Source organism: Alligator mississippiensis, chromosome 1 (assembly GCF_030867095.1).
Source record: "Alligator mississippiensis isolate rAllMis1 chromosome 1, rAllMis1, whole genome shotgun sequence".
NCBI lineage: Eukaryota > Metazoa > Chordata > Crocodylia > Alligatoridae > Alligator > Alligator mississippiensis.
The window spans coordinates 65,972,345-65,993,820 of NC_081824.1; the positions used below are offsets into that span (position 1 = coordinate 65,972,345).

General features: G+C 38.9%; 1 protein-coding gene across 11 annotated transcripts in view; it reads left to right on the forward strand.

Annotated features, from left to right (window-relative positions):
• Positions 1-10,486, forward strand: part of SENP6 (SUMO specific peptidase 6) — a 134,354-nt gene extending 123,868 nt beyond the window's left edge. For 10 of the 11 annotated variants that reach the window (XM_059731276.1, XM_059731293.1, XM_019496827.2 and 7 more), the window contains 3 exons: positions 6,438-6,506; positions 6,605-6,755; positions 9,547-10,486. In XM_059731276.1, the coding sequence (XP_059587259.1) occupies positions 6,438-6,506; positions 6,605-6,755; positions 9,547-9,756 (430 nt within the window). In that variant the 3' untranslated portion in view covers positions 9,757-10,486. Of the gene's footprint in view, positions 1-6,437; positions 6,507-6,604; positions 6,756-9,546 lie in introns of those variants that run through there. The other variant, XR_002093305.2, reaches the window with a different exon arrangement.
• The last annotated feature ends 10,990 nt before the right edge of the window (positions 10,487-21,476 follow it).

The window sequence follows — 21,476 nt, forward strand, 5'->3', positions numbered from 1 at the left end:
TGAGGACCTTTTTTCTCCCATGTTAAATACAGTAGATAGGCACTTGCTTAAAGTTAAAGAATAAGTTTAAATTAATGCTGAATCAAGGCCTTAATTATGAATTACCCAAACTAGAAAAGGGGCTAATAATACTGAGATCATAACATTTTTGCTTTTTTACTTTTTTCATTTTATTGCCAGAAATGTATCCAGGTCCTTCTCTCATATTAACAATTTTTTTTTAATGTGTTCCTTTCCATGGTCATAATATTTCACAATAGTAAATAGTAACTACTGCTGTGCTTCTCTCATACATTCCATTTTCCATTGCTGTTAAATTCAAATATATAACAAAAAACTTTTTCTTGGAGAGTAGATCTACATAATATTTTTTAACGAATCACAACTTATAGTTTATTTAATACGACAAAAATGCAAGCTTCCAAATTCTGATTGTTATTACTAGTATGTCTATAATATATTTTTTCTTCTTTCATCATCTTCTAATCCTAATTGTTTTATCAGTTTCCCTTCTTTGTGCTGATACTATCCTGTAAAAGGGGGAAAAAAGATTCCTCTAGAGTCATAGAAATCGCAGATGCTTCTAGAATTATAGAGAAGTGAGGTTGGGAGGGACTTCAGGAGATCTAGACAATCTCCTGCTCAAGGCAGAATCATCCCTGTCTAAACCATCCTAGACGAGTGTTTGTCTAACTTGCTCTTAAAAACTTCCAAGGAGAAAGATTCCACAACCTCTCCAGGTAATCTGTTCCAGTACTAAACTACCTTCATAATAACTTATTCCTTACATCCAAACTAAATTTCCTTTTCTTCAGTTTGCTTCCTGTCTCTAGCAATCACAGACAAGTCTACCACCGTCTTTGGGATATTTAAAGACTGTCATCATATACCAGCACTGCCCCTCCACCACCCCTTTTTCTTCTCCAAACTAAATTATCCAAACTTTTTTTTGCAAGTCAGGCTTGCTAAGCCTCTAATCATTTTTGTTGCTTTCTATTGGATTATTTCTAATTTGTCTACATTTTTCATTTAAGTTCTCTTCCCAAAAATGGATGCAGTATTCTAAGTGTGACCTCACCAATTCTATATTTGGTAGAAGAATCACTTCTCTTGACTTGCAAGTGGCATTCCTGTTAATACAGCCAACTGTGCTGTTGCCTTTTTTTTTGGAAAAGGAGCACACTGTTGGCTCACACTCGGCCTCTGGTCTATTATAAGTTCCAGGTTCTTCTCTGCAATCTAGCCAGTTTTTCCCCAGTCTGTATTTATGCATGTAGTTGTTCCATTCCACATGCAGTACTTTGCACTTGTCCTTACTGAAGTTAATTTAATTAATTTTGGACTATTTTTCCAGTTAGGCAAGGTTATTCTGAATCCTTATCTTGTCTTCCTGAGTATCTACAACTCCACCTAGCTTGGTGTCACCCTCAAATCTGCAAAGTGTGCACTCCAGTCCCATTGTCCAAATCATTAATGAAGTGAACAAAAGGCTTGCTGAAGTCAAGGTACATCACATCACTGATCTCCCCCATCTACAAAGCCTGTCACCTTGTCATAGGAGGAAATGAGGTTCATCAAGCATAAATTACCCTTGACAAATCCATATTGGTTATTCTCATGGATAAGGGATAAAGCTTTTTTTCCCAAATGAGGCCTATGTTAATCACAATTATATATTTACAGTAGTTCCTAGAACACTTACAAAAAAAAAACAACAACAACAACAACAACCAGACATGTGACTGTTCTTTTTTGAATCCTTTCATATGAGCTTTAATTTAAAGGAGGAAATCAAGTTGGCCAGGTGTGATTTGCCCTTGATAAATCCATGCTGACTGTTCCTGATCACCTTTTTCTTCTCTAGGCACTTAGAAATAGTTTCCTTGATGACATGTTTCACGATATCTGTAACCCATTCTTCTACTACTAGGTTATTTATCGCCTCCTATATTTTTTGTTTCCAACTGAAGTGGTCAAATGGGTTCTGACCTTGTTCGTGAAGTCTGAAGTAAAGAATATATATATATATATATACGTCAGCCTTCTCTGCATCACCCATGATTTGATTGCCTTCTGCATTTACTTAGGGACATATGCTTTCCTTGGTCTTTCTTTCACTTGTAATATACTTGTAGAATGCATTTTTCTTGTGTTTTATATCCCCTGTTACCTGTAGTCAGTTCTTGCTTTGGCCTTCCTGATTTTTCTCCCTGCCTATGCAATACTCCTATGCTACTCCCTAAAAATAAAACTGGTTTCCCACTTTTTCTAGGATTCTTTTTTGAGTGTCAGCTATTTGAAAGTGCAAGCTTAATCGGGACACAATTTTTTGGAGCAATTATTTTCTTTTTTTACATCAAGATAGCCCGGGTTTTTTTTCACCCTTAATATGGCCTCCTTGCAGTAAAACCAGCTCTATTTGACTCCTTTTCCTCTTCAAGCTTGCCTCCCAGGGGATTCTGCCCACCAGTTCCCTTAGTTTGTTAGTCTGCTTTTCTGAAGTCTAGCATCTTTACTCTGCTACTCTTTTTTTTCCCCTTTCCTTAAAATATTGAACTCTTGTCATATCATGGTTACCCAATTTAACTTGTACCTCCATATTTTGAGTCAGTTCCTCCCTGTGAGCAGAAAATAGAGAAAAGTCCCATCCTCCCTCCTCCCACAATTTTTACCATGGCTTCTCCACCATCTGTACCAAACAGTTATCCCCAAAACACTCCAAAAACTTGGAGTGCTTGTGCACTGCTCTTACCATCCTAGCAGATGTTAAAGGAATTAAAGTCTCCCGTGAGCACAAGGTCCTGCAATTTAAATACTTCCATTAGTTGTTGGAAAAAAAGCCTCACCCGCCTCATCTTTCTGGCTTGGTGGTCTACAGCAGATACCTACCATGCCATCAACCTTGCTCTTCTCCCCTCTTACTTTGGCCCTGAGACTTCCAACAGGCCTACCTACCTCCTACTATAAATTCCAGGTCTGTTTATTTCCCATAGTAGTGTATAAACATCTTGGATCAGGAGTCAGTAACCTGGAATTGGGGGCTGGATCTGGCCCATGGAGTGAGGGGCTTCACTTGTCCCTAGTCATGGCCAGGCACTTCACCCCTGCCATGCTGTGGTGAGGAAAAAATGGAGGTGGGGGCAGCTGGATCCTAGCATGGGCTTACCTGGGACTCAATCTGGGGCTTCTGGGCCACTGCTGGGAAGTGTTGCTGACCCCTGATCACCCTAATTTTTTTCCCAGTACGTTAAGGCTGCCCATGTTGCCTTCTCTTACTTGTTGCTCCTCCGTCTGTCTTCAGGTGGATCCCATCTCCTCCCAGTAGTACTCCTTCCTGGATTGCCCACCACCAAAGCAGGCAAAGCTCTTCTAGTGACACTGTTTATGCAGCCACACTTGATCTCAAGGATGTGTCAGTTCCTACCTGGGCCTTTACCCCTGGCCAGAAGGACTGATGAGAAAAGAACCTGAGTCCCTTGTTTCTTTCACCTTGTACCTAGACACCAATTGTCATTTGTTCTATATAAGGTCACCTTTGGCAGTATCGTTAGTGCCCACATGAATGAGCAGTAGTTGTCACGGGTGGCAGTCAGAGGGCCAGGTCAGTCTTGGTAACCTTTTCTTAACACCTAGGATATGGGCAGTGGACAACAGGTCAGGCACCATCCCTAGCAGAAGAGAGCAGCCAACCACCACCATTGTTCATTTCCTCTGGATGGGAGTGGTCTTGATTTTCCTAGCCTTTGAGGTGGATGGTCTTGCCTCTTGTCCCACTGGACTAGGCCAGGGATGCTCAATCAGTGCAGGACCCCAAGGAGTTGATGTGGGGCCCAGTCTGGCATTGCTGGCTGAGTGGAAGTGGCATGGGACCTGATACTGCTGGACTGGCCTGGCATCACTCTTCCCACCCATGGCATCTGAAGGTTGAGCACCACTGGTTTGGGCTACTTCTCTTCCAATACCAGGGCTTCATATCTGTTTTTCACCTGAATAGCTGGGGTTTCAGAAGAGCACTCTCTGCTGCCAGAGGTGAAAAGCTATGAGATCTCACCTTCCTGAGTATCCAGGTCTTACATACTATCCAGTTCTTTCTATGGCTCTTCCTCTTCCACAATCCTGAAGAATCTCCTTATGCATTTTGTGTCGATCAAGTCCTTGTCTGTGTGGGTGCTTCTGAACCTGGCCACTACCTTCTGTACCTGTCTTTAACTGGTTTCTGTGTATGGTAGTGTAAGAGTGATATTGTGGCTGCGATGATCCAGAAATTCTGAGAGATGAGGATATCTTTTATTGATAATTTATATAATACATTATATAAATTCTAATAAATATTTATAATATTTTATAATTTATATTCTTCTATTTTATTGATATCCTCAAACTGTGTAGCTGGAATAGAATTAGACAAGCTTTCAAACGCAGTACAGTCTTCGCCAGGTCCTCATCTGTTTACTCCTTGCCAGAGTTCTAGAAATTGGCAGTTCAGCTAAGTCTACCAGCCCTGATAGCTGGGACCAGTGAACCCCCCAAACCTGGTTCCTGAGGGTATTAATTGGAAACACCTCTTGCCACAAGCCTTCCCCTACATATCTTGGACAGGGACATGCCGGAAAACTCTTGAGATCAATTGCCTTCCCCCCTGCTTCCCCTTCCTCCCCCCAGTGTGTTCATTGGACCCTGGCTGACTTACCTTTTTGCCCAAGTGAGCCCTGCTTCCTAATTCACACTATTCTCAGTGGCTAGACTGATGAGCTGAGAGCACTTCCCTGCTTGCTGCCCAAACAGCCCTGCAAATGGCAACCAAAATGAACCCAGATCACAAAGCCCAAATCAGGCAGAGACTCCATTCGCAAACTCTCTCTCCGAACCACCAAGGCTTCCTGCTTCTCTGCCAAGCAGGAGTGAGGACACAACTCTCTTGGTGCTTCTTGCACCTTATATAGCCACTTTATGTACAGTAACAAAAGCATAATGGTGTTATGCATGTGCATTATCCAAAAACCATTTTTATACTTTGCTTATAGAAAGTAGAAATCTAGTTTGTAGGCTTTAAAAATGCACTTTGAGTTGCTGTGACTTAAGTCTCATACTATTCACATCCATTTTTCTACCCCAGAACTAATTTAGGCCCAAGTAAAAACTTGGACTGTGGATTATTTTACCTAGAATCAAGTCTATAGAAATGCACACATTACTCAACTTTAAAAGATACAAGTTCTTTAATATCTTCACTTGTGACAGTAAGCTTCTCCTTATTACTAACAAGCCCCTGGTGTTAAAATCTCCTTTTTCTCCTTTTTTCCCTAAGGTATGGGAATTTTTTAAATTTAATTTCTTTTCATTAATTCAAATAGCTTCAGTCTCCAGGAGCATATTTTAAAAATTTTAAATGTTTGTGAATGTAGCAGACCTTGTCTGGAGGGCAGTGTTATGTACTTATACTAAACCGGTATGCTTATTACTACTAGGGACATAGTTAAAAATATCTATTCTACTTTGAAAAATTTAGCATTTTTACTTTAATATATTTTACAGTGTTGTTCTGTACTGTACAAACTACATTTGTTCTCTGTCACTGGCAAAGGCTGTCCATTGATGAGGAGTGTGAATAAGCTACAAGTATTAATGCAGTCTACCTTTTGTAAAGGCTGTTTTCAGTAAAGGCTGACTTATAAAACTATTTTTCTTTGGTTTACTACTATGGGCAGTAAAGAATTTAAGTCCCTTTCACTTAAATGTGTATGCAACTTTAAAGAGATTCTGGTTTTCATTTCTTTTTTTCCTAGCTGCTAGAGAGTGTTTTGGGGTTTTATTATTTTTTTTAATGCAGGTATTTTTTGTGACAGTTTAGAACAGCACACAAGTTTCTAAACATTATTCAAATGTGTTACTCATTAAAAATAAGGTGTGTATGCTGTCCACAGGTACATTTAAAATTAACTTGGGCGGGGGGGGGGGGGGGGCATTGTTGCTTTGCTGTTTGCTTAAAAGAACATAATCAGTTTCAAAAGAGTAAAAAGTTGACTAGTGCCTGTATTAAGCTGCCCTTAAATTTCCCTATAATTTTTTTAGCATCTTCCTTTTCCTGCAGTTCTGTGAAAGAGACCCAAATGCAAAGCCAAACCATACCAAACCAAAGCAAGCACAGGTTTAATCTTTGATATAGCAAAATAGTTCACATATTGCAGGAGAAACCATGAAAGTAACTTTACAAAGGTTGATCAAATGCATAGGTAACATACTGAAAGAAAAAGTAATCATTCTTTTATTCTTCAGCTAGTTTTATGCGCAACAAGTAACTCATTTATAGAAATGTTAAATGTAGCAAATTTACTTTGTGCTTGTGCTTGTTTTCAAAGCAAGTTGCAGTATAACTTGCTTTACTTTTTGAGCTTCTGTAAAATACTTGGTATCTTTAATATTGTGTTTCTTCCTAGGCCCTGCATTTTGCTTATGGACTCATTGAGAGGCCCTTCTCGATCCAATGTTGTAAAAACACTAAGGGAGTAAGTTCTAAACCTCTTTTTCAGAATTTTAACAGATATTTGCAAAATTCCACAAGAAAAAATGTCCTGACTCTTTTTCTATATGCCTTTTTTCTCAGATACTTGGAAGTAGAATGGGAAGTCAGGAAGGGTAGTAAAAGAAGTTTCTCCAAAGATGTCATGAAAGGTTCCAATCCAAAAGTGCCCCAACAAAACAATTTCAGTGATTGTGGAGTATATGTATTACAGTATGTGGAGAGCTTTTTTGAGGTAAGTTTCCTTGCTTCTGTCGCACAATTTATTTTGTAGCCTGTAGTTAAAACTATGGTGAGCATTTCAGTGAAGTTGGGATTATGAATTCAAAGTCCATTTGCAAGGTGAAGCCATTCTTTTTTTTTTTTTTTTTTGGATATGTGCCATTTCTCATGTATAGATTGACAGAAATCCCACAATATAAATGTTGGAAGGTAGCAATGGTTTTGGAAAAGGTCTGAATTTTTTTTATAGCTGCTGATCCCTTTGAAGTAAGTGGTATAAAATCCACTGACTTTCATAAGGCCACTACATGAATTTAATAAGCTTCTTTGTTTGATAAGCATTTCTTTAAAGATATGTGGGATTTTTTTTTGCTGTTTTTTTTTTTTTCTTCTTAAACACATTTCACTACCTTGAAGTAAAGCCATGTGCCAACTTCCACATGGGAAATGAGCCTGTACCAAAATATCTAAGCTGGGGAGACATGGCAGACAAGAACTCTTTGTAATATGCTCCTTTCCATGTCTATCCACTATACTATAGAGTCAGGTTCTGCAAATGGGGAAGAAATTAGGGACCAACAGTCAGTAAACAATTTTTAGTTTCTCTCTCATTGTAAAGTGGTTGCTATATTATGGTACATTTAGTCTTTCCACCTGTCATGACTTGTGAAGAATCTTTCATTTGCCAGAGAACTGCAAATGAATGCCCTTGCCTGTAGCAGTTCTCTTGGGAATTGCATCATATTACAGGAAATAATATATAGAGGAAATGCTATTCTAAACTTGTATAACAATGCATGTTTAACAACTTGGGCTGATTTAAAAGCCCATCAGTTTAAGTTACTAATCTATTTTAAAATGACACAGAAGTCCTGTAATTATGTTTCAACTACCATTCATATAGCAAGACTAAAAAAAGATAGTGGGGAGTTAACATCTCTCATCTGTCATTTGGCAAGGGCTGGAACACTTGTTAGAACAAGTGGAATTAGGAAGTATGGAGCAAGGGAGGTGATCACAAAATAGATAAATATGTTCTTTTTCCTGACGCATCTATTGCAAATTTGCCTTAATTTTTGTAACCAGGTTAAAAACCTAGTTTGTTTTGAAACCCAAACCTCTTTGATAAGACAGCTACTATTAATTAGGAAACTTGCACACAGGCACTGTATTTATGGAAGTTTAAGAGGACCCTGAATTTAAGATAACCCTGCATTCATCAGATTTTATATATTGAAAAGTTATAAATTTGTTATAACTTCCCAGATGTAGAATCTCAGTGTGGGAGAGTTGTCTTAAATTTGTCCCTTGCCCTCCTTCCACTGCTACAGCAGAGAAAGCTGTGACTGGGAGGGTCAGGTGGTCCCCTTGCCTCCTGTTCCCCCCCCCCCCAACTTTTCCCCCTGCAGCTTTTCTGCACACTCCCCCTCCCCCCCAGCATCCCCTTCCCAGCCCCAGTTGCCCAGAGTCTCTGCCTGTTCCCCCTCCACCCCTCCCTTACTGTCAGGTGCTGCCTGGACTCTCTTCCCCTCCCTGGAGCATAGCACATGGAACTGCAGCAATGGTGGCATTGCTGATTGGTAGGTCAGGCGAAGGAGTTTTCATGTGCTCTGTGTCTGGGAGGGAATCCAGCCTGATTTGAGCCAAGCTCCACCCGACTATAAGGGAGGTGGAAATTGGTGGGGGTGGCAGAAGCTGGAGAGGGCAAGCAGAGATGGTTGGGGGGGGTTGGCCTCAGGTGGCTGCTGTGGGACTGATTCTGCACTGACCCAGGTTCAGGGCCATAGTAAGAGCTTCAGCAGCTGCCCTTCCTCTCCTCGTACATTTTTTAAGTCAACATAAGATGAGGGGCTTTTTCTCCCATGCTGACTGGGGAGAAAAAAAAGTCTTAGATTTAAATAAATATGCTAATTATATCGGACCATACATTAGTTTTCAAACTAGATAATCTCTGCCATTTCCAAAGATAGACACTGATCATGTCTACTGTGACACGAATTCTGAAAGCCTTCTGTTCCTCATCTATCCAGGATATTATTGTCAGATTTCATTCTAACTTTCTTTACAGTGACCTTAATTTTATCCTCGTTTTAGAGTGTGCTTATGCCCGTCTAGCCCAGTTGAAGATAGAACCTATGCACAGTTTCTATCCATGTTGTCTGCTTATACATTGACTTTTTTCTGAAAACCAGTAATGCACTACTAGCATTTGTAGTTTCACTAAATTTAAAACTAGCTTCCAATGTTTCTACTACTGTACCATCTAAATTCTGCGTGCGTCAAGGTGGATTGCTACTGTAGTGGTGTGGTGCAAGACTTTCAGAAAAAGTCAGTGTCAGCAAATCTGTTATGTTTTGCTTAGGGTAAGTAACATATTAGTATTAGATCAGTCAAACTTTGCTTGCTCCTAAGTAAAAACAAAGCAAAAATAAATTTGCTCTGCTTGCTGAAAAAGGTGAGAACTTTTTTTCCAGTGGTAGGTGAAGTCATTGTGATTCAACTGTAGAAGCAAGTATTTTACATTATAAATTAGCAAATGTAGTGGATATTTATTAAGGTTGTTTTTTTTTAATTCTAAAATATAAACAGTTTCCATTAATATTTTATGGATCACATTGAATGTAGCTTCCATATGAATATAGAAACCTCTTTTTTCCAAGACCATAAATTGTAGAGATCCTCTTTTATAAGAAGAGGGATTTTGATGACTGTTCTAAATTTTCAGTTTGGTTCAGATAAAGAAGTTCTCTGTGGCCTTTTAATTAGTATCACTGTATTATAATATTCAATTCAATTCTTTCCAGAATCCCATTCTCAATTTTGAGTTGCCAATGAACTTAATGGACTGGTTTCCACGACCTAGAATGAAAACTAAACGAGAAGAAATAAGAAACATAATCTTGAAGCTGCAGGAACAGCAGAACAAAGAGAAGAAGGGACAGAAAGATACGAGTCTGACAGAAAGACCTGTGCAGGAAGGAACAGAACAATTTATCAACAGCAGCTCAGACTAAATAAAATGTCTGTTGCATGTTAGTCAAAAACTGAAGTATACTTTCTTTGTCTGCCCAGACTAAAGAATTGGAGTATTCTCTGCTCAAAGTTACTTGGGAATGTTAATGCCTGTATAAATGTGTGTCATAAAATTAATAAATTCCCAAAAAGATATGTATTAAGTAAGCAAGTTTGTACATATGTTAATGAGGCCAACTTTTTCAGCATTTGTAATTATTTTTTTTCACTTGTTAGGAAGCTTTTTGTTATCTATTTCTGTTAATAGAACTTAAATAGCAACTTCTAAACATAAAGCAAATAAATAAAATATTTATAGGATGACATGGTTAACTTTTTTTCTTTTTCAGTAAAATTGTAATGTTTAATTAATTAACACATAGGGAATGATCGGGCAACAAGATGATGGAATTCATATTTTGACCCTGTTCAGTTATCCTTACAAGATTATTCTGATTTCAAATGCAAAATAATTTGAATGAATTACATGGTCTAGATGAACTATGGCCCTAGGGAAGGTGATTCACATCTTACATACAGTACCTAAGTGCAGACAGACAATGTAATAGTTAAATGGGAATGCTTCAGATGTGGGGTTATGAGAAGACATGCATTACAATTAAAACTTTGCAGTTGCTTTGTGGGGATTGAGAGGGAGAATGTTCTTTGACCAGAGATTACTATTCAAGCAGTATTATAAAAGCAATTTTAAATAAAGCGATCTTAAGTGATGATATGGAATCATATTTTGTGGATCCCAATTGTTGTACAGGTGTATTTTGAGACTTTCTTCATTATAAAAATTGTATTTTGGTAAGTGTACTTGAAATAACAGATTTGCCCACATTTACATTTTCTATGTTACAATTCTGAATGTTGCATTCATATGTGCTTTATCTAAGTAATGAACATTTAAAAAAAAGTGTATGATTACTATTTTTTGTAATAGTCTCACAATCCCCCAAATATCAGTGTTCATTGCTTGCTTATTTGTTTGTTCTTGGCTTTAGGTAGCATCAAACTAAGGTGTTGGAATTAATTTGTTTGGATATTTTTCATAGTGTAATCTCACTTAAAGTAATTTAAAAGTACAACATTAAATGCCAATATTTCTTGTAGTGCAGAACTACCTTGCACAGCCCCTTAAATATTAAAAAGGTTTTGATACTCAGATGAAAGAGAACCTGTCATTGCATGGGGCTTATATAATTTAGTCTTTCCTTAACATAAGCCTTTTTGCAAGGAAGTTGCCTCTTTCTGTGAAAAAATGGTCTGCCGGAGGGGTGGGAAAAACAAGGGTTTCCTTCAATTTGCAGAGTTTTCTCTGGATTCTTCTGCTGGGACTTGAAAGTTCTGGTTCCCTCCTTCAAAGCAAAAGAGAAGGAGATTTCAGCTCTCAAGTCCTGTGGGTCCTTGGGATCAGCTTCAAGCACAGGACCAAATCCATCCCTCAGAAGCTTGTATTTCTACATCAGCTCTTCTGTCACTAGAGCCTGAAAGCATAGCTTCTAATGACTCATACTTCAAGGGAAATCTTGCATGGATAGTTACCTCTAACAACCTGTCTTCAGGGTGGGTTTATCAAGGCAATATGACTGCACACAATGGAATATAAAGCTTGGGTTGTTACCTTTTGCACAGAATTGCCCGTGGGATTTGTGAGGGCATCAACATTTCATGCTTCTTCCCTCTATGCGCTGGGGATCTGAGAAAGTTTGAGTACTACCCATGTCAGTTAGGGAAGATCTGGACTTTGGGATTTCTTGTTGCATACGAGTGCCAAGGAACCCTTTTGATGCATAAAATTTAAGTATATGTAGCACACCCTTCTCCAGTCATTTCTTGCTATAAGTTTAACTCCTTGCCATTGTTGGGGAAATTCTGGATTAAAAAGAAAAGACTGAGGATGAGAGGTCATTGAAAGGAAAACTACTTCGGAGTAAAAATTTTGGACTAGTTGTTATACAAATGCAAATAAATCAGTGATCCAGGCATGAGGGGGGGAACTCTTATTGAAAGATGCAAAAACAATTACAACGATATATATATTTCCTTTTCAATCCAGTCTTCCTCTCACTCTCTTCCCAATGAAAAATTATAAGTAACATATCCTAATTTGATCAATAGAGTGTTTTCTTTTCTAACATTTTGTGGAACAGTTTTCATATTTAATGCTTTAGAGTGATTTGGTTTTCTTTTTAGGCTTGAGTTCGGAGCTTTTATCCTCCCCATTTTGAGATCTAAAAATGGAAATGTGAAGAATAAAAATGTTTGGTTTATTATCATTTAATGTTTAAGATCTTGAGATATTCAGTCATGCATTAAGCTAATACACATGTTGCATATAGGAAAACTTTTATTTTTTTAATAAAAAGTGATGTTAATAGAAAAAAAACTACAGAATTAAGAATGACTTATTTAAAACTTTACTGACTTGGAGTATAAACACTTAGTATGTATGATTTTATGTTAAAAATATCCTTTGCTTTTACATGTTTGTCCAATTTAAAAACGGGATTTTACCATTAATTATGTGGGACCAGTTCTTATTCAACTAAGTTTGTGTAAAAATGAATTTTCACGTATTTATTGGGGTGTGTGGGAGGATGTGTGGGGGTGTGTCTCTTGCATCTAAAACATTCTGAAAAAAGTTTTTTAGATGTTGCTTTATAAGATTTTAGTGTTACTTTAAAGGAGCATGACTCAGTTGTGCAGTGAAAGGTATTGAGTGGCTGACTAATTAGATGTATCTGTTGTATTGGTTTTCATGTTGGATAGAATAACAGTTAAGGATTCTTATAAAAGTTTTATCTTACCATAAAAAATGCATGCCTCTGGTAAACATTTGCTGGATAGCTGCAGAAGCAGAGGAGACATCTAAGCATTCTCTTGTGACACACTTATTTTTCTTGCCTAAGCAGCCACATGCACATTTTTAAAAAAACATCAAAGACCAGAAGAAAGAACAGCTTTGTTAATCTGCAACAGGGAGAAATGACTGTAGTCTCCTCCCGATATTTTAAAGAAATCAATCTCAAAGGATTCAGTGAAGAAATAACAAACACCTTTCCCTTTACACACAGAAAAATGCACTGCTGCTGGGATTTTAATTTTATATTAAACTATAAAGAAAGAACCAGAAACGTTTGCATTTTGAGGTCATGGGTCTGTTTAAATCTTCATTTTAGTATTTTGAAAACTTGAGTAAAGAAACATTTTTCTGTTCAACAAGTGCTACAATTTGCACTATCGGTGCAAATCTTGTTTCTCAAAATAAGTTTAAGTTGGCATTAACTTATTTTCAGCAGCTGTGTTCATAACTATATTTCATTTGATTATATAATATTTAATGTTTTAACATGTTAATGGACTACACATGTAAAGATGACTGTGTTTTGAAGTCTTGTTAAGAAGACCTTGTTTTTTTGGCATGAAAAAATACCTTTTGGAAACAATATACAGAAATTCAGGAAGCTCTAAAACTGTCGCACTGCCTGAACAATGGTTCTGGGTTATTCAAGCCATTGAGACCTAACCTGTTTTAGTGCAGTTACATTTTGGAAAATGACTGTGATGTGCTCATGCTCTCTTTCCTCCTCCCCTCCCCCCCCCCTTTTTTTTAGTAGAAGGCTGGTTTTGCTTTGGTTGTAGACACATGCCAACTTCTGGTAACAAAAGACGACGCTGCTGGGCTTCAAAGACTCTATATCCAGGTGGCCCCATGTACTCACCCCAACCTGTATTCTTAATAGTTGAGCTATTCTTTTTTTCTCATAAGCTTCATAAATGATGGTGTCAGAGTTAACTATGCTGTTCATAATGCATGAGGCTTAATATAATCTGCATATAATTTTATAAGTAACTGGAAACTTATGAGCTTAACATTAGCAAAGATCATTTCATTGTTCTCTTTGTAAAGGATTAGAATGTATTTTCTTTAGAAATGATTCTATGAATAAAAAAGAAGAAAGTACGTGCTTTATGGAGAAAGAGGAGTAGTAGTAGTAAAAAAAAAAAACCTTAATAAATCACTACCCATTTACAGAGATACAAAATAAGGAGCTTGATCTCTTCTGTTTTTGATCTTTTTCTCCTCCTCCCTTGTTTGTCTTGAATTTAGATTTTTTTTTTTTCTTTATGGATGGGCAAGGGTGGGAAAGAAGGATGGATGATTTCCTGAAAACATGAAATAGTACTCTTCTAAGTAAGAGCACACCGTTCATTTCCCTTCAGCCAAATATTCAATTTTATTTTCCAAAAATGAGAGAGAGAGCTTTTAATCATTAGCAAGGTCCACTTGCACTAGTCAAAGATACATTTATATTGAAATGTCCATTATGAAATGTTCCAATAATGTCCGTTTTGTATAGTGTGTTTCAAGCCTTGCTTTATTTCATGTATCAGGATCTGTACTTCCATACTTGCTTTGGTAAAATCTACACGATAGGTCAGAGCCTCAGTTTCTGTAGTTCCTTTGGGGGAAATCAAGCCAAGGTACTTAGCATCAGCTGAGAAGCAAGCCTTATCTATCTTGACAAGAAATAGCCTGAAAAATAATACAGTGCTTAGAATAATCTTAAGCTCAACATCTACACGATCTAATAGTCCTCAATATGAAAATTAAAACAAGGCTTTTACCCTGTGATTTAAACTAAGTGCAGTATACATATATATACTATATTAGCAGGAATACAAACCATTTTTATGCTGCTGCACTAACACTGTCAGTAAAAATTTACTGTAACTAATTTTGACACAAATGTTACCTTTCTTGTAACAAACTTAATTTTTTTAAGACTGATGACTAGAAAAATATTCTTTCTAACTGATAACTAATTAAATGTACCCAATTCATATGTGCATAGATTAAGTTAGTGTAGTAGTATCTTAGATACAATTCAAAAGGATAGGGCAGTTTACATGTCCAAGCATAAATAGTATAATTGGAGGAGCAGCTGCAAAAAAGTTTGGCTGGGAGTTTGAAACTGGCAGGATTAGCTGAATATTAATATAAATAGTGGGCTGAAAAAGGCCAGAATCATTATTTTAGTTCTAATGAGCTTTATCCCATGTCGCTTCAGCACTGAAACTTCAATATAAATACTATATACTAACAATTTGTCAGATAGTACAAGGAAAATATAGGCTAAGTCTAAAGGAACACTGAGAACATGACATCATTTAGTTGTGCCTCTAGTGGAAAATAAAACTAAATATAGGGCCATGGGTGTGCAAGAATGTAAATGAAAGGAATCTGTAACTTGAAAAAAATAGCGTTTACTTGATTCTGGGAGTTAAACAGCCTGTCTTCTAAACTACAATAAATCAATATTGTAACATAAACTGTCTGAATTGCAAGAGGGCAATAAAGGGCTGTGAAAAGATATACAAATGCTACATCCCCAGCTGATGGGCCACTGGAAACTTCCGGACTACAAAAAAATTGCATACAAAACCAAATGAAAAATCCAAAAATGTTCTGGTTGCAAAGTCAAGCAATCATAAATGAAGAAGGCTGTAATTAAGGCTGCAATTAAGTTGTGTGAATGGATTGTGATAGAATCTAATTATACAATCACATACTATATTTTCCATGAAACCCCTGCTTTGGTCAGTGCAAAATGGATGGTACTCATTGAATGAGCAGTTATTCAATATTTCATTTCATCCTCATTCTCTGTGTGGCTTCAGGCTGCAGTTACTGCATACTATTCAGCCCCTGCTCTGAATGCAGATTAACTTCCTCATGACTTTTCATGGTGTTTATCACTAGTCTTCTTCATAACCATTTTCTGTCATTACTTTCACTGCTTCTTTTAGGGGCTGTTGGTTTTTCACATTTTTCCAAATAGGAAAACATGGGGTCAAAAACGTACTCAAACTTTGGGTGTCAAATTCAATATGTCTATGGCCTAATTTTTAGATGTGTTGAGTGAATCTTTAAATTTAGTGCCTCCAATGTGAGGTGGTATATTCCTGCATACTGGGCTGCGCTAATGCGCAGCAGTGCATTGGCATGCTTTTTTAGTGACTGTACAGTAGACTATTTTAATTGTGCATTAGCATAATGTCACAATTTTTTACGTGGTGCTTTATTGCACATTTAGCCTACTGCACATTCAAGTCCAAGTATAGAAGTGCCTGTTAACTTTTTGTAGCACTTCATTTGTTCAGAGCACAACTCTGATTTATCTCAGGTGTTCTTGGGAGGGCTTAGTACTTTAGCAGTTCAAATCTCAAACTGGGCACAATCCCTGATCCCAACAGTTGTGCTTCTTGCTATGCCACATGTATGGTAGGACATGTGATTTTTTGGGATCAGATCCCAACCACCCCATTACTACTTTCCAATGGTAAGGAAGTCCATAAGCATGACCTTAGGATGCCCCTGTGTTGGCAAGTCAAAAACTGACTGCCAGCCAGCTGTGTGTGACATGATGTGGTCCCAGGGCCAGTACCAACAATCAGCTGATTGTCAGTCTCAACCCCAAGTCTGGCCTTAAGACCTCTTCAGCTCCCCATGACCTGACACCTTGGCACATCTGATGGACTCCCCTCCGCTCAGCACCCTGAAAGTAGTAGGGTGGGGCTGCACCAAAGGGTTGTCAGCCTTCTGCCATGGAGGGAGCTTCCAACCAAACCCTGCCATGCAGCCAGCATCAGTTTCCATGGCATGGCTATCCTGCCACACAATTTAAGGTGCAAAGGAAACTAGCCACAAAAATATTACACGTATTTTGTGCAATATTTTTGTGACTGGTTTCCCGTTTTGTCATGCCATTAATCCCCTGAATGTCTGACATGGTTTCTATTTATGGGCAACTGCCAAGGGTCACAGCCTCAATGAGGGCCAACCACTAGAGGGAGATAAGGAATACAGATCTTGGTTTCACAGCAATTTGCAGTCGGCAAAGAAATGCTGAGACTTGCAAACTCAGGGTTTTTATTTTAGAGGGTGTTGTAATGGTTATAGAATCTTTTATCAGTTATTCCCAAAGGGTGTGCCATGCCCCGCAGTTGTCACAAGACTGGGAAAAGTATTCTGTGAGATTCCCTGTGTGAGGAAGGAAATGCTTTCCTCCCATCTGGTACCCTGCACTTGCCCCAGGTGCTCCAGTGGCAGCTGTGGCTACTCCTCTGGGGACTATTGTCATTGCTGTTGCCTTCCCCCACCCTTCCCTGTCCCCAGGTAGCCCTTCTGCTGACCCCTTCATGCTTCTAGGAGCTAGCTGTGCTTTGAGTTGGCAGGTGGATGCACAGACAAAGGTGTGCTTTGCAGCTTGTCTCATTCCTCCCAATGTCCCAGGGCTGGCAGGAGGGCAGCAGGGGTGGTCACCAGTGTGTGACTGCAGGAGCAACCTTAGCAGTATGGGCTGCCTGTGTCCCCTGAGGTACAGACCAGGCAGTGGGAGGCAGTAAGCAGTGGAAAGAAAAGGGCATAGCAGGGTGGAGTCCTTCCCTGCCACCCTCATGTGGCACTGGCTCGATCAATGATTCTCAACTCTTTTAGCCCTAAGTCCCCCTTCTAGATCTTTTCTGAATTTAGATCTAGCTCAGTGATTTTTCAACTGAGGCACTGGGTTGGGACTGGGTTCAACTGGGTGCCATGAAATTCAAAGAAGTTGTGGAAGGGGGCCTTGAGGCTAAAAAGATTGAGAGCCACTGGCATAGAGACTAATCTTTAAAGAAACGCATTAAAGAAAATGTCATTTTTAATAGTACTTCTCAGCGCTGCTATAACTTTTTTATCATAGGGGAATGGAATATGCTATGTTTTGAAGAAATATATATAGACAGATCTCTTTTTGGGTGGAAGAGTGAGGTGTATTGTCAATTTTAATCCAGAAACAAAAGTGTGCTCCAGGTATCAAAATTTGGGGAAAAGTTCTATTTGAAGACTGAATCTCCTCAAGCCTCATCTCTCCTGCCATAGAATCTCAAACCTGATTTCTCCTGTCAGTCCTAGTCTTCCTCTGCTGCTCGAAATCCTAGTCTCAGTTTCCCTTATGCTCTGTGTTGCTTTTCACAGCCTCAGACCCCTTTATTTGTCAATAAAGGCCAATACATCCTACTTACTATCTCTGACATCAGTTCTACTGTCCAGGCAAGCTGACCAGGTGTCAACAGGGCAGCATTGACAACACAGGAGACAGTTTTTCTTGCTTTCAGTTCATGGTAGCTAAGAACAGTTGTCCACAAAGTCCTGCTCAGCCTTGGGATAGAACTTGCACAAAGCATAACAAGACAAAAGGAATCTTCAAATAATTTAGCTACCCAGTTTCCATAGGTTATATGTGGGTCAGAAATTTCAGAAGCCTGTAACTGGGCCAAATTTGGTTTAATATTAATAGTGAAAGCAAAAGGCTGAATAAAGGTGAATTAGTTGAATGTTAACTTGTTGCTACAGTTCACAATTTAATGTAAGAATTTTTAATGTGATTAAATGATGCTAAATTAAATCTTGTTCATCATTCCTAACCTCATTCTTGGAAATGACTGAAACTTTCTCAAGAAGTTCAATCTCAGTAGAAACCCAGTGTGGAATATTTAAACCCAAATATTTAAATTTTGGCTAAGTGATAAGCAACTGAAAAAGTCATACAGTAAAACATGTTTGGCAACCATAATTATAGCCATTGCTACCTGTGCCACCTATATTGACTTTTGAGACTGATACTATCAGTCCAGAATGTGTAGGTTAGTCCTGCTATACAGTTTAGTAGAAACACTTATTAACTTTTACTTCAACATTTCATCTTCAGACATGCAGTTTTCTTTATACATGGATATCTTACTGTTCATTAACAATGTTTAGGATGACTGGTTTGAATAAGGTTCACAGTTCCTATAATTCTTCCACATTATGGGTGTTCCCAACAGCCAATGATCCCTCCATTAGCATGGATCTAGGATGCAACATTAGGTAAATGTATGCTTAACACAAATTATACTTTACCAAGACAATAGACTTTACTACTGCTCACAGTTGCATGCCAAATATTTTAATATTGTTTTATGTTTCATAGAAAAAATTCACCTTCTTTATACTCTTGTGAACAGCTGGCTTGGGATCCATTACTGAGTTTTCAGGGTCTGTATCTAACATCTGAACCACTGTTCCCAGTTAGCCACCTTTTCTCTCTCCTTCGGGTCCTCCAGCAGCATCCAACTAGTCTACAATGTATTCATATGGCTTAAAATCTGAACACGTAAGAGAAAGAAATAGATTTTCACCTCTATGGAAATCATATGTTTGGCCAAAAAAATAAATAATTCTTGTCCCCCTGAGCATACATAGAATACAACCCTAAAAATGTGGACATTGAAGCAAGCAGCATCTACTTATTCAGAGCTTTTAAAAAGTTTTGTTTGTGGGATAAATGCATAACCTCAATACACTGATTAGAACCTGTTTTAGATATTTGTTTTGTCCAGTGAATTAATCTAGAAATTAAAAGGTTAATTACCTTTGAGTCTATTACATGTGGTTCATCCACTCCATTCTTCTGGCAAAGTAGTACACAAAATTTATACTGCACTGGACCCTAACAGCCTCACCTATAAAAGGATAGTTCTTCAAGTGCTCTTCCCAAGTTTCATAGTTAGTATGTACATGCTAAAGATCAGATTTATTTGACTAATAGTATTTTGTAGCTGTTTCTGCACTGATGAGATGCCCTTGCTTCCCCTGTTTTCCTCTCCCTTAAGACAACTGCTCGAAGGGCAGAGCAGGACCAATGGTATTCTCTTATTTCCCATTACAGCAAAAGAAAAACCCTAAAGCATTAGCTTGCTTTTCCACACATTGTACTATTATAAAGGATTAGTAATTAATAGTCAATAGTAATGTAGCATAATTAGTACTACTCTTTTAACCAGTTAACACAACATTTTAGTTAGGAATTTAGTTTATGTACTACTCAGTCCCCACGTAGAGGCTCTAGCAGATGGCAGAACCAAAATCTGTAGGGTTCAAAAGAGGGAGATGAGATGCTAAGAGATGTAGCTTTTTTAAGTGGACTCAAAATGCCAGAGGCACATCTCGTGGAGTTCCTTATGGAACTTTCCCTGCAAGCCTCTGAGGACACTAGAAGGATAGATTGCTAGATCCTCTTCCCTTGAGTGCCTTGTTGAGCTGAGATTTCCCGCTCATGTTACCATGCTGTTTTGACCAATAAACTTCAGTCCTGCTTCTCTATTCCAATGTCAGTGACCTCAGGGAAGGAGGTCACTGCTTCTGAGATGCTAAGGTCTAGGGCACCTTCTTCAATACTTACTAAATTGCAAGGTGTTAGGTGCCTGACTCAGCAAACCAACAAAAAAACAAACAAACGGTCAAAGATCCCTCTGGCACCTCAGTCCCAACTGTTAAATGTATGGTGGTGGTATCCACAAACCTGTGGACTGGCTTTCCCCTAACAGCAATACCTTAGCATTCACTGCCTTAGTATCTGGCACATCAATACAATGGCATGGGTCCCTGTTTCTTACAGCATGTAAAATACAGAGTAATTAAACTCTATGCCCAATGACAGCACCCCCTGACACCCTTGCTAAATAGGTGGAAAGTGCAGCTAGTTGAACTCTTGGTCAATGAGACTTTGTCACAGCAGGAAAAAATGCATGAGCAAAATCAGTTTAATCTCTTATTGAACTAGAGGAGACACTGATAAAACAGGGATTCAGGTGAGAACACAGAGCCCCCTTCCAGCTGGTGCAACAGTCATTGCCTTGAGTTACACACCCTCTGGCTTGTTCTCTTCTGGCCCACACTATCTTCCTTTCTTGGCTGCTCAGGGGGCGAACTTCAAAAGGACCACTGGGGATGCAACCGGATAACACCTAACCTGAGGTGGTTAGGGCACTGCTGAGAAATCAGAGATGAAAGTTCAAACCCTCTCTGGGTGATGGGGACCCATCACCCAGGTCTCCTGCTTCCTGGGTGAGCACCCTAGGCACTCTGCTATTCCATTTATAATTATGGGCTCTGGACAGTTACATTTTTGTGGCTTACGTGTCCAGAAAAGGTTTGCATACACAGGTGCATACCTGCCAGCCAATATGTAACCTACAGCATATGTTCAGTCTAATAAAAGTGAGTACCTATGAGTGGAAACAGATTTTGCTTTTTGTTACACTTGTATCTCCATAAAAATGTTGATGTCTGCCCAAAGGCCAAGCAAACAGACATTAAACCCTTTGCTGTGCCACAAATGCCCAAAATTTATGGCTGCAGCAAGGCGGTATTAATGTATGCCTCTTTATTGCTGGAGTCTGATTTGTGGCAGGAGACTGCCTGCACATCCTAAATGACCTGGGCGAGCGCTCTGTGAGTTTGAGGGACCAGCTCCTGTGCCCCCCAAGAATTCCTGCATGGGATCAGGTCCCTCAAGCCCTGGGAATGCCTGCCTGGCTTTCCTCTCTTACAGGGACCTGGCCCCAGGATCTCTGGGGTACACCTCCCTAGCCAGGGAAAGTTGGGTTTCCTTTACAGAGATGTGCCCCTGGGAAATATTGGGGCCATGTCTCTGTAGGCGGGGAAGCATCCTGTAGGCGGGAAAGCAGACATACGCGGGGCCTCAGGGGCCCAATTCTGCATGGGAATTCCTGAAGTATGTAGGACCAGGCTCCTCAAGTCCTGGGAGAACACGTCACCCATTGTCCCACAGCATCAACAAGTGGGACAATGGGTGATGTATGTCTCACCCAATGAAGTGGATCA